A 27462-nucleotide genomic window follows, 5' to 3' on the forward strand; every position below is an offset into this window, starting at 1 on the left:
CCTGTGCAGGTTGTTTGTGGAACCTGCTCCATATGAGATTTTCACCTTGCACAATCTACACTCTGCCTTTGAACTGCTTACTGCTTATTTAAATGCCCAAATGCGCCCCCCCTTCCGTCGGACGGTCAGACTGTCAGATGGGGGGAGGATAGCAATTTGAACGCATTAGCGCGATTTAGCGCATTTGTTTATTACTGTCACTACCCTACCTGTCCATGTGCCTGAGTGCCCGCACCAGCTAGAGAGAGAGAGGGGGAGAGAGAGAGAGAGAGGTGCTGCCACAGGCTCGTGCTGGATGCGCTGGTTGATTAGTTTTGTTTTTACCCCCTTCCCCCGTCGATCTGTGGCTTTCACTACAACAAGCAGAGGAGAAAAAAAAACTAAAACGGCTCCCAATGAGGAGCCGGCTCCCGTCGTTCACTTCAAAGAGGCGGCTCTTAGAGCCGGATCGTTCGCGACCGACACATCACTAACAGACACTGAAACCAGCCGTTCTGAACAGGGCTGTTTAGAGAGGATGAAAAGAGCTGTGATGTTTGATCTTTGGGGGATTTTGACCGAAGCATGTCACAGACATGTCTTTAAGACACCTGGGAACTATTTTACTTTGTGGAAAGGAGACATGATATGTCTCCTTTAAATGGGAAAAGTGTAAATGTTATATTCTTTCATATGAATGCGGATATTTGACTTTAGTTGATGTTCGGCCTCATGAGGGAGCAGAGATCTTCACCCTCAACAACAGGTGTGGTGGTGTAAGTGTCAGTGAATTAGTGAATGAGGGTGTGTTTGATTTATGTCTCATGTCAAACACACATTAGTCTGTTTAAAACTGTGCTTTATTGATATCAAACCGTTTAAAAATATGCTCATCTTCATGTTGGCATGAAGTCAGCGAGTGTCTGACCTCCTGCTCCTCAGACTGTAACGACGCTGAACACCAGGAGGAAGAGGACAGCGAAGATGAAGAAACGTTCAGGGGAGGAGAGAAAAGAGGAGAGGTCAGAGCTCATGCAGGTGAAATCCGTTCTGGTTAGTGTTATAGGGACATTTATCAGACTCCACCCACTACACCTGCTCTACCTGTGGCTTCATCACATGTCACATGAGACCATCACACACATAGCGACTGAATAACTGAATGACTGGACCTAAGATAATCAATCATCAATCATCAATCATCAATAATCAGATCTGATCTACCTGTGTGTCCTCCACCAGGACGTTATAGACCAAAGGGGAGGAGGAGGAGCGACGAGGACGCCTGCCTGGACTCACTAAGGGATTGTGGGTAGTGGGGGGCAGCAGGACACTGTCAGCACCTGCAGCACAAACACAGAGTGATAAAACTAAATGGCCACAAGTAAGTGGACAGGAAACTGTGGCCATTTCTTCTTCATGAGGTCACTGAGGGTCAACAGTCAGGAGAGTAGCAGAGTAGCAGAGTACCAAAGAGCAGCAGATTTAACTTCAGTGTTAATCCAGCAGAGGGCTCCACCATCTGCACACATAAGTGAAATCTCCTGATGGCAGCAGATCACTGCAGGGTTCAGGGAAATCCTTCAAATATACTGAACTTTGGCTCTGGTTGCCTTGGGTGTTCTGTGTTTACATGAGCCACTCAAAAATTCAAGATGGCCACCACTTCCAAGATGGCTGCTATTTCTGGCAAGGGGGTGTCTTCTTTTTTTTGGCAAGAGGATCACGTAGTTTTCCCGTATGAAAGATCTCGGTGTCAAATCAAACATTTCAACATCATAGAGACATTTTTGTACACTGTAAAAACTTAAACCTGGTTGTTTCAGCCAACTCAAAAAAGTTTCCTCATGAAATCACAACTGTTGATTTTTACATTAAAGATAAAAGATTTTGTTTGATATTCTTGTTTCAAAGGGGACATATTATGGAATTATCACTTTTTGAAGGCTCTTTAACATATACAGGTAATACTCAGAAAATTAGAATATCGTGAAAAAGTTCATTCACTTCCCCATGATTGCGAACTGTACTGAACCAGACAGAGAGCTTTTAAAGGCTCAGGAACCCTTTGCAGGTGTTTTGGATTAATTGGCTGACGAGGCTGTGACAATTTGAGCTACAACATTGAACTTTTTCACGATATTCTAATTTTTTGAGAGGGGTTTTCATAAGCTGTAAGCTATAATAATCAAAATTCTAACAAATAAAAGCTTGAAATATCTTGCAATGCCTGTTATGAGTCTAAATAATTCATTTCACCTTTTAAGTTGAATTACTTAAATGAATGAACTTTTTCACGATATTCTAATTTTCTGAGTATTACCTGTATTTGGGTGTTTGTCTCGCCTTCTGGCGCCAAAAATCAGGAGGTGATGTAGCCAGCTGTTTGAACATGGTGAGACACCAGAACCACCAATTTCCTGGATTCAGGTTCAGTAATACTGAGCCAACACAGGCGATGATGAGGCAAGTACTGACCAGTGTGTGAGAGGTGAGACAGGTCTGAGCTGCACCCCTCTTCCTCCTCCTCCTCCTGCTCTTCTCTTAATTCCACACGTCTCCTCCTGAGCACCTCCTCTCGTCTTCTACTCTCTGCTCTCTTCTGGAGGAGGGAGACTGACGGTGATGTAGTCTCTTGGTGACTGTTGTCCGCTGGTTTCACCTGAACCTGGACCAGATTCTCCTCGGCCCTCTTCTGTGTCTGCCCCAAGCTCTCTTCAGACAGTCAGACACACAGGACAGACAGAATGAATGAATGGATGAATGAATGAATGAATGAATACTTTATTTCAAACATGTGAATAACATATTACACTTGAAGCACTAGTCGATAAAAACCTTGTATGTTTGAAAAGGAATAGGAAGAAGCATTAGCTTATTCATTCCTACCCCTTCCCTACCTAGAATCCTAGGTTATCTTACTTCCTGTTGTTGTTGTTGTTGTTGTTGTTGTTGTTGTTGTTGTTTTTTGTTTTAATACTCTCAACAAAACAATCAATCACCAACAAACAACACCACCATGACTGCTTGTGTCAAAATAAATACAATAAGTGACAAGTATGGCAAAAGTGTGAAAACCTTAATGTTTGTCATAGCCCTCTTCTTCCCTGTACCTTGTAAATACCATCTGTTTGTAGCGCTGTTTGGATTTGCTCATGGTTGGACATTAATAGTCATGAAGTTTATTCACACACACACACACACACACACACACAACACGTATTTTGTGTGAATCAGGTCTCCCATTGAAGCTACCAAAAGCTTATTGCAGGAGCCTGGATACATATAACACAAAACAATACAGCATATACAAGACTACAATACACACGAAACATTAACAGTATGAATACACACACACACACACACACACACACACACACAATAAAGCACGTACAAAACTAACAATACAGTACATGAAACATTAACAGACAACGTGGACCCCAAGCGTACCAACAGAAGGTTTTCATTGTCTGAGCTCCTCCGCTAGTCTGTTCCACAGTCTCACTCCACATATTGAAATGCAAAAGGTTTGTGCGTGCATACAGATGTTTTAGGTTCAGTTCCCCCCTCAGATTATACTCCCCCTTCTCTCAGAAAAAAACATGCTTGAATATTTACTGGTAGTATGTTATTTGTTGCCCTGTACATGATTTGTGCTGTTTGAAAGTATACCAGATCAGTGAGTTTCAGTATTTTTGATTTTGAGAATAAGGGGTTTGTGTGTTCTCTGTAACCACTGTTATGAATTATCCTGATTGCTCTTTTTTTTGCAGAATCAACAGTGGTTGTAGTGTAGATTTATAAGTATTGCCCCAAATCTCTGTACAGAGACAGACAGACAGAGAGGCAGACGGACAGAAACAGAGAGAGACTTCTAGATTCAGCTTTCAGCAGGTTCCCTGAGCTTCCTCCTGCAGACTGGACTCACCTGCATGCTGCAGCACCTCCTGCAGGCTGCGCTGGGTCTCTCTCAGCTGCTTCAGCACCTGCAAACTCTGCTGGACCGGGTCTCTGTACCGGGCACATACACACAGCAGGACACACAATCCAACACACACCATGAGCCGCCGCAGCATATTCACATACATTGTGACCAGCTCCTGAGGACAGAGGACACATACACACACACAGTGTCAACAACCACATACGAGCACACACAAGTCTCTAAGTCATGTTCTTTGAGTCAGGCGACCATACTGACCATGTGTCTGTGTTCAGGATGATCAGAGCTCATCACAAACTGGTAGATCTTCCTCTCCAGGTAGAAATTCAAACACACCAATCCCAGTAGCACCAACCTACACACACGCACACAGGCACACACACATACAGCGTCATTGATTAAAGGATAATTACCTTTTTTTTTTACAATCTGGACCTTATTTCTAGCATAAAATACGATCATTTACTCACCCAGATAACTTTGGTGTCATTACAAGTCGTTCGACGAAATTAGATCCAGCCCAGAGCCATGTATACCCGTATAATGCGAGTACACGGGGCACGCAATGCAGCCTCTAAATAACACATTATCTGCAGAGAAACTCGTTCAGCAATATTTAGTTATGATAGGCTAGTGCTATTCCCCTCTGAGTCCGGGGTTAGCTGTTATCAACATCCGGCGCCTGTAGGTTGACCTACTGACCTCTGACCTGGATGATGTCATCTCCGACCGCTGCCTGGCTCATTCTGATAATAATGATTCCACTTCAGCATTCAGGTCCATTTTTAGCGCAACTAGCCGGAGCTTTAGTGAGTCCAGGTTGAGGAAGCTGAACTTCATCCAGCCGCTCATTTTGTTCTGACAAGTCAGAATCATACAGAAACGAACCGTAGCATTAGTGGTAGTATGACATCATCCAGGTCAGAGGTCAGTAGGTCAACCTACAGACCCTGGATGTTGATAACAGCTAACCCGGACTCAGAGGGGAATAGCACTAGCTTATCATAACAAAATATTGGTGAAATGAACGAGTTTCTCTGCAGATAATGTGTTATTTAGAGGCTGAATTGCTCTGCCCCATAGACTCGCATTATACGGATATACGCGGCTCTCGGCTAGATCTAATTTCATCAGAACAACTTGTAATGACACCAAAGTTATCTGGGTGAGTAAATGATCGTATTTTATGCTAGAAATAAGGTCCAGATTGTAAAAAACTGTAATGATCTTTTAAGTACAAAAGACTAATTAAAGCCCCACTATGTAGTTTTCAACCTTAAAATAATGTTTCTAAACTCATTCAAGTGGTAGAAAAATGGTTAATAGGATGAATGGTGCCTCCGCTGCAGCCTGAGCGCAGGGCCGCTGCAGCTCAAACGGCAATAACTTTCCTGTGAGGGCCGGGTAGGAACACCGTGGTCCTGGTGCACCGCAGCTCCACTGAGCTCCAGAGCACGAGCTCAAGCCCGGTCTCCCTGCTCCTTTCACCCACACACCAGCGCCCTGTGCTGGGCCTCACGCCCGACCAGCCTTTCTCCAGCTCTTGAGCTTTGCTCTCCACCGGTACCGCAACAGGACTGCTGGTACCGGTACTGGTAATGATGGTGGCGACGGCAAAGGCACCGGTACCTGCGACGGCACCGGCAACGAATTCACGTAGGCTACTGTGCTTCTCTGGGAAAGGCACAATAGCAGACAGTTGCTCTTCTCAACCAGAGTACCAGTACCACGAATCCTACATAGTGGGGCTTTAAGCGACCATTACTGACAGCTGTCTTAAGTTGGGAGATGTCGGAAGGTGGAAGGGGGAGGAGCTACCCAGCCCTGGAGAGATTACATGGCTCTGGAGGGATGACCTGGTACTGGAGGGGTTACTTGGTTCTAGAGCAGTGGTTCTCAACTGGTGGGTCGGGACCCAAAAGTGGGTTGCGGACCCGTTCTGGATGGGTCGCGGACAGCTGGTCAAAAAAGTAAATAATATTTAAAGCAGAAGTAAGCGATCCGGTCGTTTTGGCTAATGCTGCGTTCCAGGCAGGCTTTTGAAACCGTAAATTACAGCTTCAAGTCACGACTTACGACTTTGTAGCGTTCCAGGCAACCCACTCGTGTTTTTCCGACCTGTTTTACCTGTGAAAGTGCACTCTAACGGCCACTCGTAACTTCCAACCCGTGAACTCGTACCAGATCGAACTGGTACGACTTCACAGGTCGGAAAAACACGAGTTACGGGTTGCCTTGAACGCACCATAACTTCTTGTCAGCCGATGGAGTTAGCAGCCCCCACCCTCGTCATGGATCTATTGGTCCTCGTCCCTACGTCACCACATTCAGGCGCATCCCTTGGCTGCACACACAGAGAGGACCGCCCCTTCATGCCGTTCTCTCTCCTCATTGGATAAAACTTGTAGGATACGAGAAAGGTTTTCTCGGCTCAGAGCAGAGCAGAGGGACTGACAGACCCGTGTTTCGGTCCAAACACTCTATGTAAGTGATTGCTGTCGGAAGATATAACTATTTAAGACTTATATTAACACAAAAATATCGCTTACTTCTGCTTTAATGCACATCTGATGTTGGACATGTCTTTTATTTTGAAAAATAACTTATATTGAAAGGCACAGGAGACACGTGAACACATGCAGTTGTAATGCTCCTCCTCAGTTCCTTATTATTTGCTCCACTTGCTCTGAATGCAAAGATATCACTTTCTTATTAATGTGGCCTGAATGCAGTGAAAATACCTTGTTTTGTGGGTCTTTATTTTGTGCAATTTGATATTTATTCACTTTTGTGAATATGCTCTGAATGCAGAGATGCATTAGAAGTCAAATATATCGTTTTGTTGGTCTCCATTTTGTGCAGTTTGATATTTTTTTATTCACTTCCGTACATGCAGTTGTCATGGTCCTCCTCAGTTTCATTCATGTGCTCTGAAATGCACTTTGCTCAATAAAGAGCTAAATGAGTTTTTAAAGGCTTTAAAAGAAAATCTTGGTTTGAATTCTATAAAAGTGGGTCGCAACTTAATAACCATGGGAAAATGTGGGTCCCAGAGTGAGACTAGTTGAGAACCCATGTTCTATCTAGAGCAATTACCTAGTTCTAGAGCAGTTACACGGCTCATGGGGGGGTTACCTGGCTCTGGAGGAACGCTGGGTGGAGGTGATGAGGAAGGCAGTGCAGAGAGCAGCAGCATTGTAACAGCAGGAGCTCAGACTGTGAGCCTCCATCATTAAGAAGCTCTGCAGGAAGGAAACTCTGTTAAAGAGTTCAGACAGCGCCACCTGCTGCTCCCTGGACACACTGCTGAGCTCAGAGAAGACCGCCCTAAGGCCTGAGAGACAGACAGGTCAGAGACAGGCAAGAAGCAGACTGGTGAGAGAGGCAGTTTAGGGACAGGTGAGACAGACAGGTCAGAGATTATGTGTGTATTTACCCTGTGTAGAGTCCTTCAGGGTGAGTCTCAGTTCCTCTCCATTATTCAGGATCTCCTGCTGTGCCTGTAAGGCAGAACTCTGGGCTTCAATAAGGTCCTCGGTAATCTGCCTAGTGGACTGAAGCTGCTCAGCTACACCTGCTGAACTCTCTGTTAACCTGACGCACGCACACAAGCACACAAGCACACACACACTGTTGTATGTTCAGTTCATGTGGTCAGTTCACATGTGTTCCCCTGTGTTGACTTTACCTGTACATGGTGCTTTCAGCTCGGCTCTGCCAGACTTCAGACTGCAGGAAGTGACAAATGGAATGAGTGTGGGTGAAGAACTCTGTGTAGGTGTTAAAGGCCACAGCATCCATCCCACCTGTGCACCTGCTGACCTCTGAACCCTCAGGGCATGCTGGGAAATCTCTACCTGAACTGACAGAGAGAGAGAGACCACAGAGTCCAGGTTGAATCTGACAGGTGAGCTGGTGACACTCAGAACAGTTCATGTCTTTACACCTACAGTCCACAGTCTGCAGGGACTTTCCTCAGAGGAGGAGCTGAGTCATAGAGCCAAGATCAAACACCTTGAGGTAAAAGTACTGGAGTTTCTCCAGAACATTCATTCAGAGAACAGTGTGAAGGGTCTGATTGGATGATTAGGTCCTACTGTTAAAGCAACTGCAAAGAACTTTAATTTCATTTTTTTGTGTTGGTTTTGGCGACCCTTGTGGACAAAAGCGGCAGGTTTCTCTCTGTGGATCCTGTTCCAGCATCAGCCATGACGAAAATATAGCGATAAAATTGACCCTTCGCCAACCCCACCCACAAACGGCTATTGTCCAATCCTATGTTAGCAACCGTAACTATAGGCCTGGCAAGCTTTCGGCAGTGAGTCATTACGTTTGCTTTTGTGGACACATTTTGAGACTAGGACGAAAAATATTTGTTTGTAGAGAAGGATGTTGTTGCTGCTGCTGCTACTACAGCGGCGGCGGCGGCAGCAGCAATATAGAGATGTTCAGATACACGAGCGGACTTTTCTTTCGACTTGAGCAAGTGTAAATACGGGGATAACCATATGTTCACCTCCGAAATGACTTTTAGGGCTTTTACCTGGGCTTTTAGGCCAGGGATCCTCCAGGCAGGGACTGCTTTCACTGACTGATACAGCGCTGGGAGAAAAAAAAACAGCAGTGAAAGCTGTATGTGGTTCACAATCGCCCAAAAAACTTGCAGTTTGACAACCAGTGAGATGACCTAAGTCTTCGTGGGTTGATAGACGGTAAAATTACCAGCCCTTACTGCTGCTCTGTACATTGTCCAGTCGTGTCGTTGATGAACAGATGTTTTATCCTCCTGCGCGAGTCACGTCACTGAAAACTTCTTCTCTCTATTGTCTCAGAACAGTTTATCCAGAAATTTGCTGATATTTCCTTTGAAATCGATACCAAATTGCCAGGAGCATGGCTGGGAGTGAAAGCTTGCCCGGCGTAGCAACAGTAACCAAGGGGGCGGGGCTTACACGAAGGGTCAATTGAGCTTGGTTCTTACTGGCTAGAGTAGCAACAACTCTTTTTAAGTACTTTATTAGTCACATATACAGCTAGTACAGTGAAATTCTTTCTCTGCATTTAACCCATCCCTGAGGAGCAGTGGGCAGCCACTGTGCGGCGCCCAGGGACCAACTCCAGATTATGAGCCAGTACCTTTGGTCAGTGGCGCTGACTGGAGGATTAACCTAGCCAACATGTTTTTAGTGGTGGGGGAAACCGGAGCACCCGGAGGAAACCCACGCAGACACGGGGAGAACATGCAAACTCCACACAGAAAGGACCTGGGCGGCCGGGGATATGAACCCAGGACCTTCTTGCTGTGAGGCAACAGTGCTAACCACTGCGCCACCGTGCCGCCAACTCAATGCTAATAGCCTCATCAGACATGCCATCTCCTCTGGTCTGCATACTATAAATCGTTTTATCCGGTACACCGACCCGACCACTGCCTCCTGAAGGTATAGGAGTTACACTATTTAGAAATAGCTTATCTTCCCACCGATGGCCTGTTGTTGTAGGACAGAGACATCAGCAGAAACCAGAGACTTTTGCATATCCAGCTGAAAGTTGTTTGTAGTTGCTTTAAGATGCACAGGAAGTAAGAACATCATTACAGCTCCACAGATGTTTGGAGTCTCTGATGGACGTCAAGTGAAGAGTCAACAACGCACAGTGTCTCACAGGCAGTGGGCTGGGGACACCTGTATCAGCCTGTGTCCTCCTGTCCTCACACTGAAGAGCCATGAACATCACCTACAGATGGGGTGATGCTGAGTAGGCTACAGACCAAACCTGGATGAGATTGACTCACTGCAAATAATGGATTGAGACCAGACCACCGCCTGCAGGGTCAGCACCATCAACACCTGAACCGGTAGGTAGACCTGGTTGCACTGAGGGCTTGGAGCCAGAGGGGCGTAAGTGGCTTTTGACAAACTTTACAGGAGAGACAAAACAAAATTTTGACCACACTTCAATCAACTGTATTCATTAACCTTAAACCACAACATTGCAACCACAGACATACTTATATGAATTAGTATTTATGTAATAAATTTATGGCATATTAACACAATGAACATGTTCTAAAACATTTTAAAATTTAAAAAAATATGGAAAAAACGTCAGATGCCTTTTTGGCACCAAACATTTCAAAGTCTTCTATGGACATATTGGGCGTTTCTGCTGAGCAATGCATTGAATTGATTGAATAATTAACACAGAATAATTAACACTTGAATAAGTAATTCATTTTCATTTAACTCATTCATTAATTATTTTAAAAGGGTCCTATGTTCCCTGCTGTTGCCGGTCAATGGACTCTCTCTGCTTATCAGGACTCTATCTATGTATCTGGCCTGTCTAGCCTCTACCTGGTCTTTTTACTGTATTAAACTTAACCAACTCGTTTCTTCATTGCCTAAACCCAACCAATGGGACAAGTCCACTTCTCACTCAAAGTCACACCTCAACTTCTCACTCAAAAATAGGCAAAAATCTGCAAAGTCACAACTCTACTGCAGGTACGGGACCAAAACTGGCATGTTCCCCTTTTGGGGAAAAGCGGGGAACATACGACCCTTTTTCTAAAAAAGGGTCGTATGTTCCCTAGTCACACACAAAACAGCTACATAGGACCCGGGGAACATAGGGATGACCCCAGTAAGGCTCTCAAGGCATGAGTATGTCTTACTGTCATCACTCTGTCATCACATACAAAACAACTCTGACTCATCTTCAACTTCTTCAATATAGGATTCATCAGTTTGTTTCATAATATTCATCAAAATCTTTTCTGCCTCAGACAAGTTCCATGTCTGAAGTTTTCTCAGCCATTTTCAATGCTGTTTAAAGGGATAGTTCACCCAAAATTCAAATTTCACTCATTATCTACTCACCCTCATGTCGACTAAGAGCTGTCAGAATTTTCAGAGTCCTCCGTGCCTTCTCTGAGTTACGGGGGGGTCCGCGCAGCAGTATTTGTCCATATAATGGTTGTCAATGGATACCAACTTTCTTCATCCAAAAAGACACACCAAAAAACATCCAAATACCTCCATACTGCTCGTCTCTAATGTCCCTCTTGTATTGAAGCCCCAACATGAGAAATTGTTCAAAAAAAAATTAAATAAGTCTATATTTTAAGCTTGTTTGTAGCGGAAGCTCCCAGTGTCTCAGTTCACTGCTCTTCCTGTGTCAGTGCAAATCTCTCGTGATTTGCACTGACCAGAGGAACAATTTCTCATGTTGGGGCTTCAATACCAGAGGGACATTACAGACGAGCACTATGGAGGTATTTGGATGTTTTTTGGTGTGTCTTTTTGTTACGAAGAAAGTTGGTATCCATCGACAACCATTATATGGACAAATACTGCTGTGCGGACCCCCCCGTAACTCACTCCTAACCCCTAACCCTAATTCTCACAGCTCTTAGTTGACATGAGGGTGAGTAGATAATGAGTGAAATTTGAATTTTGGGTGAACTATCCCTTTAAGGGCACCAACTACACTTACGCCCTTCTGGCTCTGAACAAACATGTGGGTCCTACATGCATTTACATGTATTTTTCAGGGCCAGAAGGGCGTAAGTCCACTTACGCCCTTCTGGCTCCAAACATTACTCACACTTTTGTATTAGGTCTTTATTGTTTTGTTGCTTTATTCAATACAGTTTGATCTCAGTCTTTTTGGCACCATTGGATAGAGCTCATCAAGACCTTTCTTTTGATATAGAACTAATTTTCGCCCAAAATGCCACTTCACGCCCCTCTGGCTCCAAGCCCTCCTGTTGTAGTTCTGTGATCATCTGCAGGTGGCGCTGTGACGTCACCAGTTCTCCGCAAATTACAGTAAAGCATTGATGCTGATGACTCGTGCTGCGTTCACAGCGCAGCTGGGCCCTACTGGTGTCTCTCACCTGCTCAGGTGACAGTGGGTGAACTTCAGCGCTATCCGGCTTTGACTCTCTGACGTCATGTCTTTGCAGCGCGTGTCCAGGTGCTCCAGAGCTCGCGCCCAGCACTCTCCGTACCTGGGCTGAGAAGCGAGGCTCCGCACGCGCCGCAGCTCCATCCTGCCACGCTCAGTGTCCGGACCGGCTCCGGGGGGGGACGAGGAGAGTCCGGAAACCCTCGAGAGTCCGAGCATCACCGACACCGAGCCGCTCAGCAGCAGCAGCAGCAGCAACACGGCCATCTTCACCTGTCCGCAGGTCAGCCTGCTCAGCCAATCACAGGGCTGACATTTCAGCCGTCAGAGGTCACCGAGAGGTCACGAGGAGTGTCTGCAGGTATCACACCAGTAGCCTCTCTGTGTGCAGCTGTGTGCGTGTGTTTGTTTATTTCCTGGTCATGTCACTTCTATGGGCAGAAACTGAAATTGAATTTGAATCATTTATATTTGAATTTGAATTGCTAAACTTGAATAATTGAATTGAACATTTGAATTTGAATCACATAATTTGATCACATTGTATTGTTTAATTTGAATCATTGCATTGAAAAACTGTATCTGAATAGTATAATTTGAAATTGAAATCCAATGAAATTTGATCCTCACTGAAAATCCAACCCTCTCACAATTCAAATTCAGTTTTCAAAATTCAGATAAATGTTATAAAATGCGCAGCGCTGTGATCTGAATTTTGAAAACTGAATTTGAATTGTGAGAGAGTTGGATTCTTTGAGTAGAGTATCTTCGTTGTGATATCATATTTTATTTTGAAAAGATTCGTGAAGATCACAAAAGGTTGCCATTATCTAAGTCACTGTGTTTGTAGCTTATTAACCTAAGAGGATATGATGGCCAGGTCTGCTTTTATTCTGAAAAGAAAACCTATTCCTCACCATCATCATCATCATCACAGTTTTTTTTAAAAAGTAAAACATAAAATCTTGAATTTATACTTACAACAAAATCAATTGATCAAATCTGTTGTCTGAGAATTATAGTCATTGTAATGCACTAAATACAATGAACATTAACATTAACTCTCTTGACAGCGTTGAACTAACATGACCTGTTTAATTTAGTTTCTTTTAGATTTTTGTCTTACATGTAAATTGTACATGGTCATTGATCAGCAGTTTTGAAGGTTTCACACAAACTTTTACTTTTTGTGCTTTAGTCAACTTAATCTGTGTCAGAACAATCTAATTAATCACAAACATCTTGCTTGTCTGAAGCAGATCATCAGCTGTAACTGGTCCTCCATCCTGTTCTTGTGGAGACCCAGCTACAATCTGGTAAGCCTATTGAGACCTGAACTGTTAATTTGTTGCTCAACTGTTGTGAAGTGGATTTTTATTAAAATCAGTAAACCTCACTAAGGTCATTGTGCTGTCAGACCCATTATCAACACATCTGACATGTGTTATTTTTAATTCAAAACCTCCAAGGTGTTGACTTTACAGAAAAATATCCATGTGTGATAAGAGACTTTCTGTCTGTCAACTAATCACTTAATCAGCTGATCATCTCAGCTCCCGGTAAACCTGGTGTCTCTCTGTGTGTGTGTGTGTGTGTGTGTGTGTGTGTGTGTGTGTGTGTGTGTGTGTGTCTGTGCGGGGATCAGAAAGAGATTTCTGGGTCCAGAGATGTGGATCGGTTCCAGAAGCTGGATCCTGCTGCTGCGTTGTGTGAGGGTGGAGCTACAGTCAAACAGACGACCACAGATCAGGGACAACAAACGCTTTTAGTTAGAAAGAAAAATAAAAACAGGTAAAAACTAGTTTGTCTACAGCGACAGTGTATTGGAGTTTCCACTGATCCAACCAGAATAAAAGCAGAATATTCATCCTCAATATTAGCAACTATGAAGTCACCACACATCACTACTAATCTAGAAACACAACATGGCTTGGCTGACATGGTGGCTTCTGGCAAGACGCACAATATTATAGGCACTAAACTCTGGAACATGCAATATGGAGGCTGGTTACTGTAGTTTGTGCCGGGTCGAGTCCTGTGGAGTGAGTCTGTTCACAGAGGGACGTTTGATTTCTGCAGCTGCGTGAGAGACAGCATGCTAACAGGTTCACTGCTCTGAGTAGACTGGGCGGCAGGTGGAGCGCCATGTACGCAGAGGGGAGGAGCATCAGGTGGACCCAGACAGCGTCACCACGGCAACAAGGTGACCAGACAAGGACTTTACAGAAGGAGGCACATGTATTTGATCCAGGATGAAGACATTCATTTTTTTTTTTTTTTTTTTTTTCTGGTTCAGGGTGAAAAGTTCAATTTTCCAACAACATTGCTAAAGTGCTTGAGGTGTCTCCATGAAGACACGAGGACACTAAGGTGCTAAGTTAACATTCAGACCAGAGCTGTAGGTCTAGATCTGAGACAGGTGCAGACAAACAGGACAGGTTGGACACTGGAGGACGGAGCTGATAGACATGTGTTGTAACTGAGTGTCTCTGAATAAAACCTCAGAGCTACAAGAAGCTGTGGAAAAGTCAACTACGACTCCCAGGGTGCAATTCACCAATAAACAGCCAACCACAGAGCTTCATACCTGTGTACGGTGAAGATTACAGGAGGAAACTGGGTCCAGGTCAGTTTTAGATTAATTTAACAATGAGGTGTGTGTGTGTTTATAACTGAGAGCATAGCTCATTCTTCAGTTCCATTTTTATCTTCAGTCTTTAAATTTCATTTCTTTTTTTGTGGGTGTGCTACCCCGTCTTTGCCACCTGGTGGAGCCTGAGCAAGTTTTAAAGTAGAAGCAGATGTAGTAAAACACTAAACTGAACTTCTCTTGGTTTTAGTTGTGTACAAACAGAATCATGATGTAATGCAGTTCAGCGTGTGGCCAGAGCGGGGCAGTATAGAAAGGTACAGTCAGCAGCTGAAACTGAGAGTTTGTTTGTCTCTCAGACCTCATATAATGCAACTGTGACCATTTTCTCAACAACACTGGAGCGTGTAGGATTGCCATGGTTTCTGTTTATTTTGGTTTACGTTGAGCCAAAGCAGAGGTTCACAATATAGATGCTCAGTTTTCAGCAATGGTGATGACAAAGACTCTGATCTGTTCCCAGCAGAGGATTTTTTTTTTAAATCCTACAGATACACAAGTATGTGTACACTGATGCTGACACACATGTTGGTAAGTCACAAGTATAAAAGTGAGTTACGGCAGACTGGAGTGATTCCCTGTGTTTCCTTTGTCACTCAGACAAGTGTGACCAATAAGACGTGAGAACACTCACCTTGATTTACTGATTTGCTTTGGTTCATTTTTTTTCTGCGGAAAAAAGAAATTGTTGTGATGTTTACCATCCACATTTAGGTCTGAAATCAGCCTCAGATCAAACACATGTTGTCAGTCAATGGTCACTTTAGGTCCTTCTGACCTCTGTGGGTCTAGCTTATCAGTGTGGACACAATTAACACTTATGGCATTATTTTGCCCATTTTAAAACTGCACAATAACAAACTGATTTCCTGTTGAACAGGACGTCTCCACCTGGTGACATATCTGCAGATACAGCGTTGTTACTAAAATAATCCCATTAGCAACGTCTGCTCACGTTGCCAATTTTCACACTAACAATTGTTTTTTTCCAATGACACATGCGCTGTATTTTCCTGCAGAAAGTGAATTGATAGTGAGCGCGATTGAGAAGAAGGACTCGCTCCTGCACTCAGGGATCAGTATTAGGCTCTGTGCTTGTTGTCACAACCTGCACTCAGGAATTTCTCTTTCACACTCTCAGATCTGGACTTACAGACTCAAAGTCGGTTTTTCGGCTCAATGAATCGTTTCTGTTGCTGTCTCCATCTGACTCCACATGAATCTGTACCGGACCTCGTTAGGGGTTTTACTTCTGCAGAACATCAACACGGCCGACAGTAAAACCCCTGCGAGGTCGACCTCTGCGCATGTGCGTCTCCGGTTGAAGGCCTGCAGGGTCTTTGAGCGACATGCAGGCGGTTGATTGTACAAACTGGAGAAGTGCAAACTGTTCCAGACATTCAACACGAAAAAACAATAAACAATGAGTCATTTCCCACTAAAAACTAGCATAAAGCTACTGTAAAATGGGTTTGGTTGATATTAAAAGCGCTTCCTTTGGAAACAAAAAGACTAATAGATTCAATGAAGACCAGTATGGAAGAATCTCTAAACTGGAAGAACCATTCACTTGAAATAATTGAAAAACAAGGAGTTGTTGAGGTTTTCTCATCAAACAGCTGACTCATACATTTTCTGTTTCAGCGTCTGACAGGAAAAATTCGTGAAACTGGGTTTCAAAGACTCAGCTCAGAATGAGGTCTGTGTGAGTCATGATGTCAATATAAAATCACATCAGATTGGCTACCTGTAGGGGGCAGTCTGGAAGTGGATGGAAGAGTTATTAACCCCCTTTTATAATGGGCTTCATGGAAAATGAGGAGGAAAGAAATGTGAGGTTTTTAAGAAACCAGTTTAAGGTGCAAACAGCCGCCCCACATCACCTCTGAGGCTTTCAGTCAAGGACTACTTTCAGTAAGGGACTGTCAGTCAATAGGAGGACTTTGAGTGAGAGCAGGACTTTAAATAAGGGACTGTCAGTCAGCAGCAAGACAATGAGCAAGGGACCGTCAGTCAATAATATCAGAGTTTAAAGCTGAATAACAGAGACAAAACAATAAACTATCAAAATACGAAATAAAAAAAACAGGTTATATTCCGGAAGTAACGTTTTGTTTAGAGTAATGTGTTAAGCGTTGGTTTTAGTTCCAAACTACTCCCCCCCTCCCCACGGAGACTAGCGGGACAATACAGCTGCCTTTTGATTATATATACACACACACTTTTTTTAATCGGGTTTTCCTTTTCATTAGTTTTTCCTATAAAAAGACACTATCCGTTCTTCTCTGAAGCTGTCCAGGTTGGTTCTCTGATCCAGAACTTTGCGGGGTCTCCAGACGGAATCAGACGACTGTCCTACCAGCTGTGTGACGCGATCCTTCTATCTGAAAACAGTGTAAAAACATTTAACCTCCATGAACAGCCCAGTCACACTCCTCTTCCACCTGGTGCTGACTCAGTCTGTCAGTCTACTGATCGATCAGCCTGTTCATCGGTCCATCCAATCAGCTGACTCGTTCGCTGACGGCAGTCCGTGACTCTACAGTTTCTTCTCGGCTGGGGCATGGGACAGCGGACTGGGGGACGATGTCTCTGAGCTCCCTGCCCTCACCTGCTGTCTCCGGCTCTGCCCGAAGCCTGGCCCTACCGTCTGACCCAGGGACCAGACCGACCCCGGCTCCCGCTACTCCAGGAGGTCCAGTAGACATGGAGCTGGGAGGTCTTGACGTGCTGTTTGACCCTCTTTCTCCTCCTAAAACCTCTCTGCTTTCTGATGTCATGGCCAGTTCCCCTCTCGCTTCCGCCCTGACTTCTTCCACGCTGACCTCGCGACTCAGTGGCTGGCTTCCTCGGCCAGACCGTGTGGTGCTCAGATCTTGGGGCTGTTCACTCTGGTTCTGCAGAGCAGGGACCAGGTTGGTCCTGGTAAGGCTGGGAGATGACCGGTGGGATGAATGCTGCACATGGGGTCTGGTTAGCTGAGAGTGGGGCTGGGGGAGCAGCTGTGTTTGAATCCGCTGTAAATGTGGTTGTGCTTGGGAATGGGATTGGGGCTGGGCTGGCCTAGGCTGGGAGAGAGACTGTCTGGGTTGTGGTCTGTATTGAGTCTGGAGTTGGTGTTGCGAAGGACTTCTTGACTGCAGTTGGAGCTGCGCTTGGTGCCTTGGTTGCAGGTGAGGTTGAGACTGGGCTGGGGTTCTGGACTGGTGTTGAGGCTGAGTTTGCGCTGGGGTCCTGGACTGGGGTTGAGGCTGAGTTTGCGCTGGGGTCCTGGACTGGGGTTGAGGCTGAGTTTGAGTTGGGGTCCTGGACTGGTGTTGAGGCTGCATTTGGGCTGGAGTTCTGGGCTGGATTTGAGGCTGCAATTGGGCAGGGGTTCTGGGCTGCAGTTGAGGCTGTGTTTGGGCCGGGGATCTGGACTGGGATTGAGTCTGAAGTTGGGTCGGCGTCCTGGTGTGAGGTTGGAGCTGAGGCTGCAGTGAGTGACGGGGCTGGGATTGAGACTGTTGTTTGGGCTGGCTCTGGGGTTGAGAGGGGTGTCTGGGCAGGGTTTGAGGTTGGACTGCTGTGGGGGACTGGGTCTGAGGATGGGAATGCCTCGACTGGGGTGGATGAACATGCAGAATGGATGGGGACTGTGGAGGGTGGGACTGAGCCTGAAGTGGGGTTCTGTGCTGGGCTGGGGAGTGGACAGGCTGTGACTGGCCTTTTTGGGGGGATGCCTGGGGCTGACTGTGGATCTGGGGCACGGGTTGTTGCGGCCGTGGCTGAGGCAGGACATGCCTGGTCGGAGAGGACTGGGGTGCTGGATATTGAGGCTGAGCATGGGTCTGACTGGGAGACTGGGTCTGGGGATGATGTTGTTGAGGGCGGAGGTGGGACTGGTGGTGTGGCTGAGGGGGAGGATGTCGAGGTTCGGGCGGGGACTGAGGCACAGATTTGGACTGTGGTCTGGAAGGAACTTGCTGGGTGTGCTGCGATTGTTGGGTGGTGGTCAGAGGCACGGTCTGGGACTCGGCTTCAGGCCTAGACTGGCCCTGGGGTGTTGTGTGTCCAGAGGTTGGAGGAGGAGGAGGAGGGGGAGGAGGAAGAGAAGGAGGAGGTTCATCCAACGTGGAGGCAGAGGACTGTTGGTGACAATGATGATGATGGTGGTGGTGATGGTGATGGTGTTTGTGAGGTGGCCTCTCCTTCCTTTTGTGGCTTTTTGATGGACTAATGCTACTGCTGCTGCTACTACCCCTTCCTCCCCCCTCTCCTCCCTTATCCCCTGTATCCTCACCCACTTCCTCTCCTCTGCTTCCTCCATCTCCAATTTTCTCCTTGTGCTTCCTCCCTTTATGCGACTTGTGTCCATGTGATTGGCTTTCCTCAGAAGCAGTGGGTTGCTTCTGCGATTGGGACTGGCTTTGCTCAGAGGGGGCGGGCTGAGGCTCCGAGGTTGGAGCCCCCTCCCCTATACTTCCTTCCCCCTCTGTAGTAGCCCTTCTTCCAGTCTCTGTTGTTGTGGGCGCTGGAGTCTGAACACTCTCCCTTTCCTCCACCGTTTCTCGCGTTTTGCGTTTTTTGATTGGCAGAGCTGTTTCTTGGACAGGTTTGGCGGAAGACTCCTTGGCTGCTCTCCGTTTGGCCTCGGCAGCTAAGATGGCGGCTGCGGCGTAGCTCCCAGCTGCTGAACTACCGGAGGTCGATGCCGAGGAGGTGGACGCTGTGGCACCCGATGATGCTGCTGAAGCTGAGGCTGGTTTTCTGCCACGTTTCTTGGGGGCAGTCTGTGGTGGGGGTGGAAGTTCCTGTTCTGATTTCCTCTTTCTCCCAGGACGGGACTTGGGCACCAGGGCAGGAGACACCACCTGCAGGGAAAATAACATATCAACGAGTAGCATTAGCAGCAACATCACTGCTGCTTTAAGAAAAAACATCCATAACAGATTCTTGGAGATGGATGGGGATGCCCCTGCAATGATTGCAAGCTACCAGCGCACGAGTAGTTTCTCTGAAGCTTTGCCGACGTCCCTCTCTGTCCTACCTCTGTCATTGATGCGTTATTTTCTGAGGTCTACTAAAAGTCCTTTTTCATTGCCTACCTACTAAGTACCAAAATTTGTATATTCTTGACCACAGTGATTAATGAATTCCTTGGCCTTGAGGACTTTTCCTCTTGCTTCCTCTGGGGTGTGTTGTTCTTGAGTTGCCATCAACAATGAAACTTCAGACCACCACTGTAAGCAGACACCCAAATGCTTTGAATAAGATTCTCATGAAATCCACACAAATACACCTGTCCACGAGGAACATAACAGTTGATGACCTTGCATAGAGGCTCCACAGACAGAGGTTCCTAGCTCAGACTTACGAGAAGTTTTACTGCTGATTTACAGACCACCAGATGCTATCAGTTAGCAACTCTGCTACAGTCTCACTCAACAGAGCGAGGTTGCTCTTATCTGTCTTAAAGGGGAACTATGTAAGTCCAGTCACCTTTTCGCTGTTTTAGTCACCTTTTTTCTCTACAGAGCTCCTCCTACAGTTTGCATATTTTCACTGTCGTAAAAAATCACCACTAACCCTCCTCCCTCCCCCAGCCATGTGCATTTGTTTTCAATGAAGCTGGCAAGAAGGCAATCCTTGGGGTTGTCTACCAAGGTAGGTAACGTTAACAAGAAATTAAGAGACATGTTTGTGTGTTTCTTGCAATACGAGAGCTGGGACACAGGGTTAGAGGCTCTGATCTTGCATTATTACAGTGGTTCTCAAACTTTCTCTGCTGGGCCCGCCTTTGGCTGATAAGAATATTACCACGCCCCCCCCCCATTTTTTTTTTTTTTTTTTACTGTGTAACAGTATTCTTTTCGTTGTATTTTCAAGCACCTGAACAGTGTCATTATTTTTCTTTCTATTTATTTTACATTTTTTTATGTAACAATATTCAACCTGACCGTCCCTGCTGCTCATACTGTAACATAGCCTACAGTTTGTAGTGATTCCATCAACGTCAGGACAATTAAGGGAAAACCCTGCCTTCACCTCCCAAATGACAGCTGCAGATGAGCCAACTTTCCAGCTTGTGTGCGTTTTTGTCACCAAGAAGCGGAGCCCTATGATGTTAGCGGATTGTGTCGTTCACACCAGAGCCATATCGCTCTGGTTCACACCAGCGCCGCGGCGCGTGAGCCGCAAGTGATCCCGTCAAGCCGGGCAGGAAGTCGCACAAAGAAACAGCGAGAGAATCCGGTTAATTTTCAAAATAAAACACAGTAATTGATAAATGCAATGATGTGAACGGGAGGGCTCCGGCTCGCACATGATTTCCATTGCTCGGCGCTTCGCAGCGATTCCGCAGCCGGTTTACCGTGCCTCCCCTGCAATGGCTATGCGCCCCCCAGTTTGCGAACCACTGCATTATTATATGAATTACACGTTGTAGTTTGGTTGCTTTAAATCAGCGCTCTCTTCCCTGGTGGAAGTGTTGAGAAAAATGTGTTTGGGCTGGTTAATTTACTGTTGCTGTCCTGAAACTAAATGATTTTTCCGTACCTTTGAGGCAGTGGAGGAGGTGCCAGTGGAGGACTCTGCCTTGCTGAAGGGCATCTTGACCAGCAGTTTGCCCGGAGTTTTCTCAACCACACGCTTCATGGCCACACCCTCTGTAGCTTGCCGCATCTTCCCGCTGCCTGTACAAACACGAATGAAGGTTAACACACAAAAAACTGAGGAGAACAAGAAATGCTCACAAATTCTGCTGACTGTTGAGTTCAATATAATGACAGAAGTTTAACTTTGAGCGGCAGTGCCTGAGTACCTTTGGGCCGCCCACGGCCTCGCCCCGATGGTTTCACCACCTTCGGTTTTTTGGGGGGTCGTTTTTCACGGCGGGAAGGGCTTCCACGTCCAGTGACGGTGAAATCAAAATCATTGGGGTCAGTGGTCGTGTCACCAATCTTCTGGAAGTAAGCAATAAGTTCCACTTTGGAACGAAATGCCTTCCCCTCCGAGCTAAACAGTAAGACAAAAAAATAAATAATACAAACAAAAATGTTTTTATTTGTGCAACTACATCTTATCTTGAAGAACTGACACAGCATCAGAAATAGCTGGGGATTACTTGATCAGATAGACATCGAACTTCCCCGCAGAGCGTCCAGACTTCCTCTGTTTGAGTTTGCGAGTCCAGCCTTCAGGCAGTGATGGGTCATCGTACAGTGGCCCACGGTCGCGGATGATGGATCGCCTTTGCCTGGGAGAACCTGCAGACTCACTGCCAGCTGCAGATTCTGAACCTGGTGCTGATCCTGGCTCTGAGGGGCCTGCCACCGGATCCAACGCCTGGAAGTAGGAAGTAACATTCCATTAGATTGTTTGTAGGGTGTCACAGCCTAGTCCCCTTTTTTTTTTTGCCTGTCCTTACCTGGGTCTCCGCCTCCGCTGTTGGGGGCGTGGCTGATGATGTGGTTTCAGCCCCCCTTTCAGCATGGCGACGCTCCCTACGGGCCTTCTTGGTCTTACTGTGTGGTCTGTCTTTCTCTTTGATGCGGGGCTGAGGGTTGACAGGTCCCTCATCGCCCTCTTGACCCTCCTCCCTGTGATAAACACATGGTATCAGGCAACTGAATCTCACATCACTCATGATATACGGTTAAAGCTGCAGAGTGTTTTGTTTAATTTGTCAGGCTGGCTACACTTTGGGTCTAACTCGTCACTCATCAAAGACTCCATGATTATCCTCAAAAAAAGGCTAATGTATGCTCCGCTTGATGAGCTGCTGTGCAATATTATGATCTTTTTTTTTGGGGGGGGGGGGCTTTTTCGCCTTTAATGGACAGCACAGTTGAGAGAGAGACAGGAAATGGGGAGGCAGAGGGGGGGGGATGACATGCAAGAAAGGGCCGCTCGATGCGGGATTTGAACCGGGGCCGCCTGCAGTGAGGACTATAGCCTCAACACATGGGGCGGCTGCTCTACCAAGTGAGCTAAACACTGCCCCAATATTACGATATAAATGCGATATAAAAATGTCTACCGTACGATATAACCCTCTATTGTTTATATGGTAATTTTAATGTGTGGGGTCGGCAACTGGGTTCCTACGGGTCGCAGGACACTGTTGTTCCGGTGATACAGGTCAGCTGTGTAAAACTCAAGGATGTGGGACATTGAAACTACGGTGACAAGCAAACAGCCAATCATCTAACAGCTGTCTAGTTCAGTTGCAGCACATGTGTGGTCCGTGATCGAGGTGCAAACGAGTGTGTTTGGAGCTGATGAGAGGATCAAAAAAAGAGAGCGAGACAACGCGGCCACGTTGAGGAGGAACTACGTATGAAGAACTCAGCTGGAATGGCAAAGCACCTAAACTGAGTCGAGTAGAGCTGGAACTGTGTAGTGGAAAAGGGCCATTACTGTGCGTCTGCAGAGTAGACGCTTGGTTCGATTCCACCCGGTGGCCCCTTTGCTGCGTGTCCGTCTCTCCCTCACCCTTCCTGTCTCTCTCCAGCTGTCCTTTCAAAATACATGCACAAAAAGTCAGAGAAAAAAAACACTGACTGGTGGCAGTGAGACTATTAACCCTCCCAATGAACTCAAACTGCACCTGCACTTTATAATTTAAACTGGCCATTGCATTGACTGTTGTTGTTGTGTTTTCACTGTCCTGCACTTATTTATTTATGTGAAAAGAATTGAACACATACACACATCACCACAGCACGTTCCAATTATGTCAAAACATAAAATGGCATCTTGAATCTTGAGAAATTTAGCAGTGGCAAATGATCTATATCCGGATATCAAATTTTGTCCATATCGCACAGCACTAAGCTCCAGCATTTGTCAACAGGACATGCTCACAGATACAAAAATGACACTATAACTACAACATCTGGACATAGTGTTCAGACACAATACCCTGGTACATCACAAGTGAGCAGCACATTAGAGCTTTGATCCGGCTCAAAAAATCTGACAGCACCCAACCCGAGCCAGATCAAATCTGTCCAAACCCGAATCTAGCCCAGACCACGGCAGCAGTTTTGGGACTGAGCCCAGCCCGAAACCCAAATTAAATAAATATTTTTTTTAAAAAAGGTTATAGCCTTTTTTTTTGCTGCAGCTGTGGAGTTGGACTGATTGTGTGAGTGACAGCTTTATAAGGTGTATGGGAACGTGAGAGCAAATAAATTCTATTTATAAATGTATAAACCCTACAGTTCCCCTTTTTTCAGTAGTTAATGGGTCAGAGGTCCAGATTGCCCCTAAATGGGGGCATTTTGCCCCTAAATTTTGAGACAGTTTTTTTCGTCTACTTGCGCATTTGCAACCAGTAAAATTTGCAGGTTTTTTTAACACACTGGCGAAATGTGGGAGAGGCGAGTCAAAGAATCTGGAATCTGCCATTACAGGTGTCAGGCCAATGTGTGTGAGGGTTATGAACGAAAAGGAAATGTGAACATTTGCTTTGCAAGTAGATTTACAGTGTGCGCCACAAAATTCTTTGCTCGCGCTCATTAAAATTAGGGGGCCGCTGTGCTCCTAGTAGATATTGTTAGTCTGGAGCCCTGTGGGTTGATGGCAACAGCTACAACATTACTTGAAAAAAAAAAAAACTCATTCTGCCCGAGCTCAAACTGAGCCCGATCTATGACAGCCAACTTTGGCCCGACCCGGCCCAAGTTCAGCACATTACCTGATTGGTGCAAACGGGAATCAGATCCCTACAGAACACAACACTACTGTGAGATAAGATGTAAGGATGGATATCACTTTACCTCATTATCCTTCTATTTAATGAATACTTTAAGCTTCAGCATCCTTTTAGATCATCTTTTCAGATCGGACAGGGATGAGTTAGACAGCAGTGACTGAATGAGTGAGACAGCAATCTCCTTCTGCACTCAGCATACATGCATTCACATAGATTTTCTGCTGGATAACTCATTCACTTAATTGTTTATTTAGTCATCAACTCAATTAATACTTATTTAAAGGTCCAGTGTGTAATAAGGGGGTAAAACTGTGATATGTAGCGTTCGGATTCTAGATTTCAGTGCTCACTCACTCGCTCGACGGTGGCCTTTGAGGACAAAAAACTTGTTTACCACGACTGGGAATACTGGGAGTATTTCAGGAGCATGGAGCGATGAGGTGAAGATCTAAACTATTTTACTATATGTCTGGTGTTTCCTCCTCCTTGTTCGTTGGTTTATTTATGAACGCGAAACTCTTGAAACGCGCTCTCTGGCTGGCTGGATTTTCCGTTTAGGCTGCCATACAAACATGGTGGCGCAAGATGGCGACACTCTCTAAAGCAAGACCCTTGCTATATGTAGATATAAAAGAATAATTACAAGGCTACGAAAACCAAACAATTTTTATTGAACAAACCTTGTTAATTATTACACACTGGACCTTTAAATCATTCAGTTCACTTTTTCATTACAGACTAACATGGAGTTAATGATGTTTTTATGATATCCTCTCTGCTGTACTGGGATTAGGTCTCCTTATGTAAATTAGATATATTGATCCAGATCTGATATTTACAACAATGAAGAACATTATTACTGATCTTGCTCATGTGACCAGAACCTTATCCAGGTGTCTGTATGAAGGCAGGTTCAAATTGATGTTGAAATTTTTTTTTTATAACCTCCTGGTCTGGTCCTATCCACAATCAGTCTGTAACCTCACTGTGTGGAAGATGCCACCTGAACTTATTTCTATTTATGTTATCAGTTCTCCTCAGCACTTCCAGTTGTGAGAACTCACATTAACACCACTGATTTATCATTAGACACCACCTGGACCTGGACCAGGCTTGTGTGAAGTTTAGCTCACACCAAAGGTCTGCAACAAGTTTTTCTAACATTGCAGATCATCAGAGCAGCTGCAGCATCACTGCTCTGGAGACTCAGAGCATACAACAAAGATTCTGAGAGTTCAGACCTAACTCATACGATCAGAGACCACACCTGTCATAGTCACTCTCTGTTTGACTCCGTAACTGTGACTGAAGCACTGGACGCAAGCAGCTGGAGCTCACTGTGATGGTTAAACAAAGTAGGCTATTATAATATTTACATCAGTGTTGATTCAGTGTTAATAGACCTGTCAATAATCAGCAATCCAAATAGCTCAGTGTCTACGTCTATTATCTAAACCTTGATTCAGTCTATTATAGTGAGGTAAAGGTATTTAACCAAAGTGAGGTAAAGATATTTAACCACACTGTGATACTGTGTGACTGTGCCCTGTCCCAAAGTCCCGCTCAGGTTAAAGTGGTCAAACAGTAACTTTCCCCTGCAGTTTTAGATTATATCATCTGATTTGTTACGCATGCAGCAATGTGTAAACAGCATATCACTGCTGTAACAAATGCAGTTCAATATTGTTTTCAAAATTGATTCTTTTTTTTTTTAAATTATTATTATTAAATCAATTGATTGATTGGTTTGTAAAAAACAAAAAAACAGTGTTACAGGAATGGACACTATCAAACTAGCAGGTCTGCATAGAAACAAAAGTAATAATAAAATATACGGGAAATGTTGTAACTGTTAAAATAATATAAGGGACCAGCAGTTCAGGGAATGACTGATTGACTTGATCAATCTCAAAACTTATCAAAACTTCTGTTGATGACTTTTCTGTCAACTGATAAGGATTCATTTACTGTCTGTCTCAATTAAGTTTAAACTGGAACGGTCGATGAAGCAAACACAGAAGGAAGAACTACGGTGGTACTATAGTGTAATACAACAATAAGTTAGAATACTACAGTGAAACACTACAACGGGGTGTATCATACTACTGAAGATTAGTAGCTAATTAACTCAGTTACTTTATTTAATAAAACAAAAAATCACCATCAAGAGTCGCGTTTGAATGTCACCTGAACTCACCTCAACCCCCAGACTCACCCTAAGACCCGCAGGTGTGTGTGCATGCATGCGTGCGTGCGTGCGTACGTTTGTTTGCATGTGTGTTAACAAGCTGCAGGTGAAGGTGAAGCAGCATCCACAGGAACAGGAAGTGAGCTATGGAGGAAACCACACACACACACACATATACGGAGAGACCTGCACACACAGAGTCAAGGGTTCGACTCCCGTCTGAAGCCTTGTTGACACACAGAGCTGCCTGGCTCAGCGGCTCAGACGCAGCTGGTTGCTAATCATGCACATGATGTGTTTGGGGGTGCGGGCCGGGTGTTGGTGTGTGTGTGTGGATGTCAGAGGGGTTAACCCAGTTTATTGAGCAGCCTGACTCTGTTTGTTCACCTCACATGAAAACAGTGTTTGCTAACTAGCTAGCAGCCGTTAGCTCCCTGCCTTTCTGACAGCGGCGGGCGGACACACCAGTGACCGGGACTCTGGTGTTTGTGACGGACACACCACCGCCGACCAACGGGCCGACTTCCAGGGGAGTTGTGTGGAAGTCAAAGCTGTATAGTCGCGTAGGGAGAGCGGGCTAAGCTAACGCTAACCTCCGCTCCTGCTACAACAGCATAAGTACAGACTTAGCTGTAAGTTGGTGACGTATTCCCGCTAACCCCGCTCCGCCGCGACAGGCCGCGGAGAAAACCAACGCACTTTACTTTAATAAAACACACGACAGAAACAGCTCGGCGGCGGCGGGAGGCGGCGAAGGCGAAGGCGGCGCTTTAACGGAGGATAAAATGCAAAAAACCCACTTACAGTCTCTCCTCTCCGCTCTCCACGGCGGCCATTTTTATTTAAATAAATAATTTTATATTAAAAAAAAAGCCTCCAAACATCTCTGCTCCCTCCTGCTGCACCCCGCCCCCTCTGACTCCATTTCCAACCGCCGTCAGTCACTAAACACCGCGAGATCTACGACAACGTGATGTCAACGGAGCGCAGGGGCGGCGTAATCCCGCGAGATGTTACAGCCTGAGACGGTCAGGCCGAGGCGTTCAGGGCCGGCTCAGAAATAAACTGAGCCTGCAGACCTGCAGACTGTA

General features: G+C 45.5%; 2 protein-coding genes across 2 annotated transcripts; both read right to left on the reverse strand.

The window, feature by feature from the left end:
- Window positions 1–821: 821 nt before the first annotated feature.
- LOC146983949 (uncharacterized) lies at window positions 822–12115 on the reverse strand. The gene is made up of 9 exons (XM_085780771.1): window positions 11823–12115; window positions 7611–7784; window positions 7359–7516; window positions 7058–7256; window positions 4181–4277; window positions 3908–4079; window positions 2458–2694; window positions 1204–1322; window positions 822–933 (listed from the first exon to the last, which is right to left on the reverse strand). The coding sequence occupies exons 1-9, from the start codon at window positions 12098–12100 to the stop codon at window positions 892–894; spliced, it is 1476 nt and encodes a 491-aa protein (XP_085636897.1). The 5' UTR covers window positions 12101–12115; the 3' UTR covers window positions 822–891.
- Window positions 12116–13579: 1464 nt separating this feature from the next.
- On the reverse strand, window positions 13580–27412 carry mecp2 (methyl CpG binding protein 2). The gene is made up of 6 exons (XM_085780772.1): window positions 27176–27412; window positions 21892–22063; window positions 21589–21809; window positions 21286–21479; window positions 21021–21157; window positions 13580–19336 (listed from the first exon to the last, which is right to left on the reverse strand). Exons 1-6 carry the CDS (start codon window positions 27205–27207, stop codon window positions 16988–16990), a joined length of 3105 nt encoding a protein of 1034 aa, XP_085636898.1. The 5' UTR covers window positions 27208–27412; the 3' UTR covers window positions 13580–16987.
- Between the last annotated feature and the right edge of the window lie 50 nt (window positions 27413–27462).

The sequence above is a fragment of the Trachurus japonicus genome, chromosome 7 (assembly GCF_045865225.1).
Source record: "Trachurus japonicus isolate A0001 chromosome 7, Traja_1.0".
In the NCBI taxonomy this organism is placed as follows: Eukaryota; Metazoa; Chordata; class Actinopteri; order Carangiformes; family Carangidae; genus Trachurus; species Trachurus japonicus.